We start from the raw sequence: 12,028 nt of genomic DNA on the forward strand, positions 1-12,028 counted from the left end.
CATAGTGCTGACATATAAATTATATTCTGGAAATTTGTTGAATAAATCCTTGTAGGCTTGCATAGTGATTTTACTTTGCTTAAATTTTACTTGAACTATGTAATTTATTTTTTATTCATTTCATTATTTTTTCTTCTTCTTAAAGTGCCACTCTTGTCCTGGGGACCCAGCTTCAACTTTAGCATCTGGTATGTTGAACTTAGTGGAATTGATGATCCCGATGTAGTACAACCCTGTCTCAACTGGTATAGCAAGGTAGGACTGTAGTTAAAATTTTGACTTTATATTTAACACTTACAGAGGGAAAAATGTGTTTGCTTTTCATCTTCATTGTAACTAATTTTTAATTATATGTCATTGTAATGATAGCAAGCTAGAATGATTAATCGTCTTACTAATTACGCATTTATAACCTGCAAGCTCTATGCAATCTTTTTTTGTATGTTTTGTCGGCCATGAGGCTTGAACTCTGGGCCTGGGCTCATTCCTGAGATCTTCAGCTCAAAGCAATTGCTCTGTCACTTGAGCCACACTGTCACTTCTGGTTTTCTGCTCTCATGTGCTGGGGGTCGAGTAACGCCATGTCTAACTTTTAGCTGTATTGTTGGTATTGTGAATTACTTTCTGCTGAGAGGCAAGGCAACACACAACTGTTATTGCTTTGAGGCAAGGGGCAATAAGGCAAGGTGCAAGAGGCAAGGCGCAAGAAACACATGGACCTCCCTGTCCTGCCCACCTTGTGCTATATTAGCTGGAGGGACTTCCTCAAAAAGGGGTTTGGGGTTAGAGTTCCTGCCTTGACAAAGCTGCCTGATGTGTCTGTTGGTGCTGTGGAGAAGGAGGCCTGGGTGCGGGTTGTCAGTGGGCCCTCTCCTCTCTAGGCTTGTCCTAGTCCGGGTGTGTTCTTCCTATCCCTCTTGCTGATCGAGAGGGACCAGGGACAGAAGATCCTGACACTCATGGACTTCCATGCTTGGGCTGCCTTTGAACCGTGATCCTCAGATCTCAGCCTTCTGTATAGCTGAGATTACAGGCGTGAGCCACCAGCACCTGGCATCTGTGCAATCTTAACTCAGTTGTTTGCATACTTTGAGAAATTGAATTATTAATCCTCATTTCACTGATGAGGGGAAATGGAACACAGAAAGGTTAAACTTTTTGCTTAAGGTCACATAGTTATAAAGTTCTCAAGCTACACGTTCTTAGGTAGTCTGGCCCACAGTTTGCCATTATTATACCCATTGGACCTAAGTTTGTTTTTAAAGTTCATTGATATAAAGGTATATGTTGAATGTAATACTTAGTGGGTTTGTTTTATAGCCTGATGGAAAATTGAAGATGTGTTCAAGTGCTAGTAGCTCATACCTCTAATCCTGACTACTCAAGAGGCTGAGATCTGAGGATTGTGGCTTAAATTCTAACAAGGGCAGAAAAGTCTATTAGACTTTCATTAGAGATCCTTAATCTCCAGTTAACTACCAAAAAGTGGAGCTGTGGCATAGTGGTAAATTGCTAGTCTTGAGCCACAAAGCTCAGGGACAGCTTTCAGGCCAAGATTAAGCCCTGGGTATCAGCACCAAGGAAAAAAAAATTAAGATGTGGTTTTAATTGAGAATCTTGGTTTATATGATTAAGAGGTATTACTGTTTAATATAACTAAATATTGTTATATTGTTTATGGCAAATCTTTTTTAGAGGCCAAGAATAAAACATAAATGCAAAATTAACATAGATACACAGAATCATTGATGATGATGATGATTTTGACAATACTTGTATTTGAACTCAGAGCCTTGTTTTCTAACACTTTTACTCTGGCCCCAGCCCATCATTCATTGCTTATTTGATGACATTAAATCTTACTAATTATAGTGTATAATAAGTCAGCTAATAAGTACATTTCTTTTTGGACAATGTTACCCCTTTCCTTGCTCTCCCAGTCATCTCCCCCATCCACAAGTTGTATAGTTAGTTCATTTTCAACAGTGTCTAGTGAGTACCTCTACCAGCACATATTCTTTGTGTGTGTGTGTGTGGCGGGGGGGTGTTATGGGGCTTGAAATCAGCACATATTCTTGAAGTTGATGCTTTAAAAAAAAATTTGTGAGCTTGTATTTCTGACATCCTGTTTTAATGTTATAAAGTAAATGCTTACTTTTTTGACTATTTTATAGTTGTTTAATACATGAGGATCCCAGGCTTTGAAAAAACAATAAAATTAAGTCTATTTGTGATGATATTTTGATGATAAGGTTGTTTATAAATTTGGCACAATTTATACATTTGAATAGTACTTGTCATTCATATGATAGTTTACTTAATGATTCATGGGCTTTTCATGCCTGCATTATAATATGATTAGTGTATATCATGGGAAATTAAAATCTTTACAACCTTCAATTTTCATTTTTAAAATTTGTGTGTATTCTGGGGCTATATTTAGGCCCTTGTGCTCTTATTCAGGTACATCTTGCTTGCTTACATCTGTCACTCTACCACTTGAGCTATGCTTCCAGTGTGGCTTTTTGGTGGCTTCATGGGGGAAAGTCTTATGGAATTTTCTTCCTGGACTATCTTCAGACTGATACTTAAATGTCAGCCTACTGAGTAGATAAAATTATAGGAATGAGTCAATATCACCCAGCAATTTTTTTTTAAATAATCTTAAATGAACTTGGATGCACAGTGTGTTGCTTCTTGTTTTTCTTGCTTGAACTCTGGGCCTGTCCGCTGTCCCAGAGGTCTTCACCTCAAGGCTACTATCCTGTCTCTGGGCCTGGGCATTGTCCCTGAGCTCTTTAGCTCAAGGCTACTGCTCTACCCCTTGAGCCATAGCCCCACTTCCTGTTTTCTAGTGGTTAGTTGGAGATAAGAGTCTCAGTTCTTTAGTATCTGGACTAGCTTTGAACCGTGATCCTCAGATCTCAGCCTCCTGAGTATCTAGAATTACAGTCATGAGCCATCATAGCTGGTACTTCTTGTTTTTCTTAAGCTCAGGTTCTGGAATTTGGTCTGGTTTCACCTTCAGTAACGTACTTTGTGACACTAGGCAGGTTATGACAATGTGCTAAGCTTCAGTTTTGCTCTTTAAATGGTGAAAATTATCCTACCTAATGAGTCGGATAAATATAGCACTTAGGAAATTCCAAATGCTTAGTTTAGATTATTTTCACTGTTATCATTTCCTACACTAGCAACTAAGCAAGTCTCTTCTTTGTATACTTTCTCTTGTGTTCTAGTAGTACCGTGAACAGGAGGCCATTCGCCTTTGCCTAAAACATTTCAGGCAACACAACTATACAGAAGCTTTTGAATCCCTGCAAAAGAAAACCAAGATCGCACTGGAGCATCCTATGTTGACAGATATGCATGACAAGCTGGTATTGAAGGGTGACTTTGATGCTTGTGAAGAGTTGATTGAAAAAGCCGTGAATGGTATGAAATTTAGATTGATAATTAGGTACTTTTAAGTAAAGAAACCTGCTTTTCAAAGAGGACATACTTTTATCAGTTCTTGTTTTTTTTTTTAAACCTGTTTTTTGGTGTGTGTGTCTTTTGTTTTTTTCACTCTAAAGCTAGGAATTAGACTAGGAAACTGTTTCATATAGAGGGCCATAATGCACTGAGATTTAAAATAATGAAAACATTACTTGAAATAAGCCACCCAGCTTGAAATTCTCCTGAAAACTGTACTTAACTAGGAGTAAGTCAGGTTAGAAACATTATATTTACTTTCACTTATCCATAGCTTGTTTTGATACTTAGATCAGTTGATAATGTTCTTTAAGAGTATAATTTTGGGGAGAAGGGTTTGGATATTAAAAATTATTAGTAGATAATTATAATGAACAAGTAGATTTGTATTCAACATGCTTCTTTGTGGTGACTGCTTTGGCGGATGACACTAATATTTAAAATAAAAGAGGATGCTATACCTCCTGATAGAATATTATTCCCCCCCCCTTTTTTTTCTTTACAGGGACCAAACTCAAAATAGATACATAATATAAAACTTGTTAGTAGAAATATATATATATATGTGTGTGTGTGTGTGTGTGTGTCTAGATACATATATATACACATATACATATGTACACATATATACACATACATACATATATATGTATAATTTTTATTGGGGGGGGTCATGAGGCTTGAACTTGGCCTGTGTGCTGTCTCTGAGCTCTTCAGCTCAAGACTACCACCCTACCCTTGAGCCAAGCCCCACTCCCTATTTTCTTTTTTTTTTTTTTTTTGCCAGTCCTGGGCTTTGAGCTCAGGGCCTGAGCACTGTCCTTGGACTTTCTCAAGGCTAGAGCTCTACCACTTGAGCCTCAGCACCACTTCCGGCTTTTTTTTATGTATGTGGTATCAAGGAATCGAACCCAGGCCTTTGTGTATGCTAGGCAAGCACTCTACCACTAGGCCAAACTCCCAGCTCCAACCCCACTCCCTGTTTTCTAAAGGTTAATTGGAGATAATAATCTCTGGTCTTTTTGTGCCCGGGATGGCTTTAAACCTTGATCCCTTGATCTCAGCCTTCTGAGTAGCTAGGACTATAGGCATGAGCCACTGCTCCTGGCTAAATGTTTATTTTTATAGAAAGAAATAACACTTTAGGGCCGGGAGCATATAGAACTTTGACGACTACAGAGACTCTAGAATGGGAACCAAGTTTAGGAAATAGATAGTAATTGTTTTTGAACCTGAGAGCCAAGACTTATTTCTGAACTGCTTTGGACTTTCCTCATGTAGCTTAGAATACAATTAATAAAAATTCCTTCCATGGTTGTTCAGTTTGCTACTGACCTCAGTGGTGATGATTTGATGGACAAATAAGGAAGTAAACAGTGAAGAATTTTTGGCTTCTGCTCCACTAAAAACAGCAGAGAAGGACAAGAAGTTCTTGCCTACTAAATAGGAAAGTAGGGCATCAAAAGATCTCCATCAAGCTTCTTATAATGGAGCAAACAAAAGCTACTCAGTATGTTTCATATGTTCCCTAGTTTGATTTTAAGGTATAATTTGTATTTAAATAAGTGTTAGGCTGTATTTATTTCGCTTCTCTTTGCCTAGAAACACCTCACTATTTACATTCAATTTTATTAGACGTGATCACCGAATCAATAATCACTCCTTCTCTGAATCCTAGTGATAAATTGTCAGTAATAACCACAAATAGGAAAGTTTCACTCAAAGAGATATGAACCACTACCTTATGAATGTAACTTTAACCCATCTATCTATAAATCACCCTGATAATAAAATTTTTGTTTGTTTGTTTGTTTTTGTTTTTTGCCAGTCCTGGGCTTGAGCTCAGGGCCTGAGCACTGTCCTTGGATTTTCTCAAGGCTAGAGCTCTACCACTTGAGCCTCAGCACCACTTCTGGCTTTTTTCTATGTATATGGTACTGAGGAATCGAACCCGGGTCTTCGTGCATGCTAGGCAAGCACTCTACCACTAGGCCAAACTCCCAGCCCCTGATAATAAAATTTTTAAAAAAAGAGAGATGATATTGTAGCTGGGTACATGGTTTATGACTGTAATCCTAACCATGTGGAAGGCTGAAAATAGAAGGACTGCAATTTAAGGATAACTTTGACAGAAAACTTGAGACCCCCTTTGCAACTTATAAACTGGGTATAGTGTCATATGCTAGTTTTGTAGGAGCTGAGATTGGAAAGATTGTAGTTCTGTGTCTCAGTTCTGATCAGATTGTAAAAAAGGAAGAAAGAAGGATGGTATGAAACTATCATCCCTGCTATGATGGGAAGCCAAAAATAGCCAGATTGTAGACTTGGCGTAGAACTGGACAAGAAGCAAGACACTTTCTAAAACTAAAGAATACATAAACAAGCTGGAGGCATGGCTCAGTGGTAGAATGACTACCTAGCAAGTATAAGGTTCTGAGTACAAAATTGTAGTGTCACAAGCAGAGCCAGAGAAGAGGAGAGCAAGAGAGTGAGGGAAGAAAACAGGGAGAGAAGGAGATAGATTGTACTAAAGACATTTGTTTTCTTAGTATTTACCTTATTTGCTATTGGGATAAGAATTTGGTGTTAGAAAATATCCTTCTCTACTTGTTGTCACTACTCATTTGAAGCTTTTATATCAGAGTTAGAATGGCTGTGTGACAAGTTGACAGATGGTCTTTTTTTTTTTTTTTTTTTTTTGTCGGTCATGGGGCTTGAACTCTAGGCCTGGGCAAACTGTGCCTACTGCCCTCCACCTTGAACCACAGCACCACTTCCAGTTTTCTGTTGGTTAATTGGAAGTAATAGTCTCTGGAACTTTAGTGCCCAGGCTGGCTTGAACTGCGATCCTCAGATCTAAGCCTCCTGAGTACCCAGGATTATAGGTGTGAGCCATATATATATATATATATATATATATATATAATTTTTTTTTTTTTTTGCCAGTCATGGGCTTGATCTCAGGGCTTGAGCACTGTCCTTGGACTTTCTCAAGGCTAGAGCTGTACCACTTGAGCCTCAGCACCACTTCTGGCTTTTTTCTATGTATGTGGTACCAAGGAATTGAACCCGGGTCTTCGTGCATGCTAGGCAAGCACTTTAACCACTAGGCCAAACTCCCGGCCTCTGCTATATTTTTTTAATAAGGTCTTAGCTTTCTGCCAAGTACAGTCACAAACACTTCATCATATCATCATTGTTGTCATCATCATTGTCATCATCACTAACTTACATATGAATTTATTTCTCATACCTATCTCTTCTGTAGTAAGTACAGAGTTGTTATCTCCTAAAAGAATGAGATTATGTAAATAATTTTCTTAAATTAGTATAACTATTCAACAGCATAGGTCAGATATAAATTCAGGTAATCACATACCACATACCAAAATTTATACTCTTTTTTTTTTTTTTTTTGCCAGTCATGGGCTTGAGCTTAGGGCCTGAGCACTGTCCTTGGACTTTCTCAAGGCTAGAGCTCTACCACTTGAGCCTCAGCACCATTTCTGGCTTTTTTCTATGTTTGTGGTACCGAGGAATCGAACCCAGGTCCTCATGCATGCTAGGCAAGCACTCTACCACTAGGCCAAACTCCCAGGCCCTCTTTTTTTTTTTTTTTTTAAACTACATTCTTGATCTAGTAAAGGTTGGCTACTTCTGTTTCCTAGTATTGACTATTGAATTATAAACTGGTAGTCGTCACATAATTCTTTTTCAGAATTAGAACAAATTCTCAGGGTGAATAGAGAAGGTGAAAGATGGTGAATATGGTCAAAATAGTTTATATACATGCTTGAAAATGGACAAATGAATAAAGAATATCAAAGTGAATCTCATCAGGGTACATTGTATGTGTATAGTGTTATCTTTTTTATTATTATTATTTTGCCAGTCCTGAGCTTGAGCTCAGGGCCTGAGCACTGTTGTTGGACTTTCTCAGGGCTTGAGCTCTACCACTTGAGCTTTAGCACCACTTCCGGCTTTTTTCTATGTATGTGGTACTGAGGAATTGAACCTAGGCCTCCGTGCATGCTAGGCAAGCACTTTACCACTAGGCCAAACTCCTTGCCTGTATAGTGATATTTCTGAATGAAACTCCCCATGTTTGATCCTGTGGAATCTTGTAGGAAAGAATTTGAACAACTGCTTCTTAAAATGAATTTTGGTTATTATTTTCAAATGATCATAAAGGATTTTATGCCCTACAAGGTATTTACCTTTAAGTACATTCATTCATTCATTCATTCATTTATTGCCAGTCCTGGGCTTGAGCTCAGGGTTTGAGCATTGTCCTTGGACTTGAACCTCAGCCCTACTTCCAGCTTTTTTCTATGTATATGGTACTGAGGTATCAAACCTGGGTCTTTGTGCCATGCTAGGCAAGCACTCTACTACTAGGTCAAACTCCCGGCCAATAAGTATATTTTTGAAAAACAGTTACTTTCTTTGAATGTAATCTTAGTTTGCATAATAAACCAAGTTTGATTGCTGGGATGTATGTAGCTCAGTGGCAAAGCACTTGCCTAGCAAGTATAACATCCTGGGGTCGATCCTCTGTAACAAAAAAAGGAAGGCAAAAAACCAAGTTTGATAAACAGCAGTATTAAACTGTCACTTTGTTTTAATCTTGAATGAGATTTGGATATCTCATTTTCCTTTAGCTTTAAAGCCTTGTTTTTTATGTGATGCACTTTTTAAGAGTATCTGTTATTAGATAAATGGAGTTTCAAAGCCAGGCTGGAGAGGAAAGTTTGGGAAATTTTGGCCTCCAATTAACCACCAGAAAATTGAAAGTGGAGTTGTGGCTCAAAGTGGTAGCTAGTCTTGAAAACAGCTCACGGACAGCTTCCAGGCCCTGAGTTCCAAGGTATTAGGCCTTGCTTCAGTGTAATAAAATGCTCCTATTTCTTTCTGTTGCTACTGCTTTGAAGCTCTTAACTTGTACTGTTTTGACCTCTAACTTTTTTTTCCACCCAGGTGATTTCTTTTAAGTTGTTAGTTTAAACCTACTAATATCACGTAAGTGTCTATTAAGTGCAGTAATAGGTTTTTTTTTTATTTTTTTGCTAGTCCTGGGCCTTGAACTCAGGGCCTGGGCACTGTCCTTGGGCTTTCTCAAGGCTAGAGCTTTACCACTTGAGCCACAGCACCATTTCTGGCTTTTTTCTTTGTTTGTGGTATCAAGGAATTGAACCCGGATCTTCCTGCATGCTAGGCAAGCACTCTACCACTAGGCCAAACTCCCTGCCCAAGTACAGTAATAGCTTTATGTCTAATAAGTACAAAAATGATGATAAGTGTAGTTAGTTTAATATGAGCTGCCAGTAGTGCAATTTACAATGTGTGTCAACTAATACTAATATTTATATCTTGATTGATAGAAATGCAGAATAATAATGCTGCATATTTTATGAAAAAGTGCTAGTATATGAATAACATTGTATGAGTATATGTGAGTAACATGTTAGAATTTCTCAGTGTAAACTTCTATGTTTTAATCTTATTTTTGGTATAATAAAAGGTCTAGCTAAGATAAATGAAAGGACTGCCAGGATATGGAAACAAGAGCCATATAATGTGTGATTATTGTTCTTAATGTATTATGTTCTTTATCATCTCTTTTGTTGTCCCTTGGTTATCTTATATTGTTACAGTATTTTACCTTGTTATCTGATATATTGTATATATGTTTATTTGTTTATTTGAAATAGGATAGGGAAGGGGGGAAACAAGATGAGGGGAGGAGGAGGAGGAGGGAAAGGGAAATGGGGACAAAAACATGAGAAGGGATAGCAATGCTTGTGAAGTAATACACCTTCTATCTGGCGAATATAATGTAACCCTTCTATTAACTACAATAAAAATATATTAAAGAATAAAAAAGGTCTTGCTAAGATGTAATTTTTTTCATCCTTTGACATTTGCAGACGGCTTGTTCAATCAGTATATCAGTCAACAAGAATATAAACCACGATGGAGTCAAATCATTCCCAAAAGCACCAAAGGCAAGTCATACCTTATAGCTTGTAGTCTTCCTTGTGTAATGTCTCTGTTTACAGTTTTCTCAAGGTAGCTCGAGTGTTATAACACTTGTTAGTAAAGAACAGATTTTGAAGCAGATATAGTTTCTTTAACTAGGTACCAGAAGTAGTTGCAATATATATTTGTTTCCTGTGTCCACAGCACTAGTTTGTCATATTGCAGATTATCTTTTCAAGGTTTTCTTTTTGTTTGTTTACATGAATATCATTAGAATACCTTATATTGTTTCTGTAGTAATACCATGTGAAATGATAGGATATATTATAATGTAATCTAGTAAAACATTAAGTTCTTTAAAAACCACTCACTAAATCTAACTGGGCCTTGGAGAAAAAATGGAGGCAGATTATTCTAAGTTTATAACCAGATACCAATAAGAATTGTTTTAGTAATTTTAATATGAATACAGTATGACTTAAGTAATTGAAGCCATTTATATTGAGGCCCATAGTGAGTTTGGAGCCCTAGTGTTGGAACTTAAGTTTCCTAATCTTGAACACATTGATCCTACAAGGACTTGGTTTTAATAGGAACTATTGTCAAAACTCAAAATATGATTCAGAGTTTAGTCTTCTTCATTAATTTTGTATTTTCAGAGGGGAAATTTTTGTTATCTGTTCCTACTGCTTTGCTATATAGTTAATATAGTAGAAAATGTGACAGAATTTAATGTACCTACTTTCCTTAAGAGAAAATTCTTTAGATGTTCAGATTTTTTTCCCTGAAGCCATTCTATATTGCCAAGGCCTTCTTTATAATTGTGGGAGTTTATCCTTGAAAGCATTAAACATTAAATAAGTGTGGAAAATGCTTCTGAACTTTTGTAATTTGTTAAATTTCTTTAAAAGCAAGTAGTTGTAAACAAATAGATTTAATTTGTAAAATACAATGACAATAATTCTGTGTCTTCTTGATTTAAAAAAAAATTATTCCTTTGTGACACTGGGCTTAACTTAGGCAATGGATGTCTTTCTGTGGTTTTTTTTTTTTTTTTTTTTTTGGTGGGTTATGGGGCTTGAACTGGGCCTGGGTGCTGTTTCTGAGCTCTTCAGTTCAAGGTTACTGCCCTACCCTTGAGCCAAACCCCACTTCCTGTTTTCTAGAGGTTAATTGGAGATAAGAGTCTCAGATCCTTTGTGCCTGGGCTGGCTTTGAACTTTGATCCTTTGATCTCAGCCTCCTGAATAACTAGGATTACATATGTGAGCCATCACACCCCCCCTCTGTGCTTTTTTTCCTGGAAGCTGGAGTGCTAACATTTGAGCCCACCTCCACTTGGGTTTTTTTTTTTTTTTTTTTTATGATGATTAACTGGGGATAAGAGTCTTTCAGGTTTCTGAACTGGGCTGAATTTGAATTGAGCTCCTCAGATTCCAGCATCTTGAGTAGCAAAGATGAGAATGATCCACCAGCACTAAATCCCTCTTTCTTTTTCTTTCTCTTTCCATTTTCTCTTTTGTCTTTCTTTGCTTAAACCCATTGAACTCAGCTTCCAGCTCTCCAATGGCATTTTCACTAAAGATTGGCACTCTTAATGCTGGAGCCATAGTTCTACTTTGGTATTTTATTTTATTGACTGGAGACTTCTACTTTAGTATTTTGCTAGCAAATTAGAGATAAAAAGTCTTAGGGACTTTTTTTTTTTTTTTTGCCCCTGCTGGCTTCAAACTTTTCAAATCTCAGCTTCCTGAGTTCCTAGGTGTGAGCCACCAGTCCCTGGCTTCTTACTCTGTTCTTAATTGTAGCAATTGATAGGAAGAAGAGAAGGACAAAGCTTAAGTGATAATGAGCTGTACCTTACTATTAGAATGGAAAAGAAATTTGCCAAAACTTTAGCTACTGTATACAGTAGAAATAAGATTTGGGCATATGTATTGTATTGTTTTCTGTATATAGTCATGTGCTGCGTGATATTTGGGTGAATGATAACGGTCCCATGAGTTTCAGTTCCTATAATTTAGGGAATTTTATTGTATTTATAGTCATTTATATATACTGATTCATAACCATTGTATTAAAATTTTGTTGTGTTTAACACAGTGATATATATAGTTCTATTGCCTAAGGGCAATAAAATTTAGCACATGTCTAGCTAAGTTGTATTATCTATCATTTGTATGATGTTTGAACAGTTGGCAAAATCTTCTAGCAACACATTTCTCAAAAAGTATCCTGGACTTTCCCCCCTCATTTTGTAATACTATTGCAAAGTGAATAAAAAGTTAGGTAGTGTCTTATTTTTCATAGGAAAACAGGGAAGCCTATAGCTTGTGATAGGTTTCAACTGATGAAAGATTCATGAGGAAAACTTTAGATTTTTGGTTTTGACCACATGAAATATTAGAATCCTATAACTTTTGAACCATTAAAATGAGATTTTTTTCATAGATTTAGTATAAGAGCTACATAACTCAAAAGCTATCTGGAAAAAAAGAAAAACAATAAAATTACAAAGCTGGACACAGAGGCTCATGCCTGTAATCCTACCTGCTCAGGAGACTGAGATCTGAGG

At 37.0% G+C, this 12,028-nt stretch overlaps 1 protein-coding gene across 5 annotated transcripts in view; it reads left to right on the forward strand.

Moving 5' to 3' along the window:
- Mkln1 (muskelin 1) overlaps positions 1-12,028 on the forward strand; it is a 206,899-nt gene that overhangs the window by 142,633 nt on the left and 52,238 nt on the right. For all 5 annotated transcript variants that reach the window (XM_090333313.1, XM_090333314.1, XM_090333310.1 and 2 more), the window contains 3 exons: positions 146-255; positions 3,243-3,435; positions 9,402-9,479. In XM_090333313.1, coding sequence (XP_090189439.1) covers positions 146-255; positions 3,243-3,435; positions 9,402-9,479 — 381 coding nt within the window. The remainder of the gene's footprint in view (positions 1-145; positions 256-3,242; positions 3,436-9,401; positions 9,480-12,028) is intronic.

This window comes from Megascapheus bottae, chromosome 5 (genome assembly GCF_031878675.1).
Source record: "Megascapheus bottae isolate mThoBot1 chromosome 5, mThoBot2.hap1, whole genome shotgun sequence".
Lineage (NCBI taxonomy): Eukaryota > Metazoa > Chordata > Mammalia > Rodentia > Geomyidae > Megascapheus > Megascapheus bottae.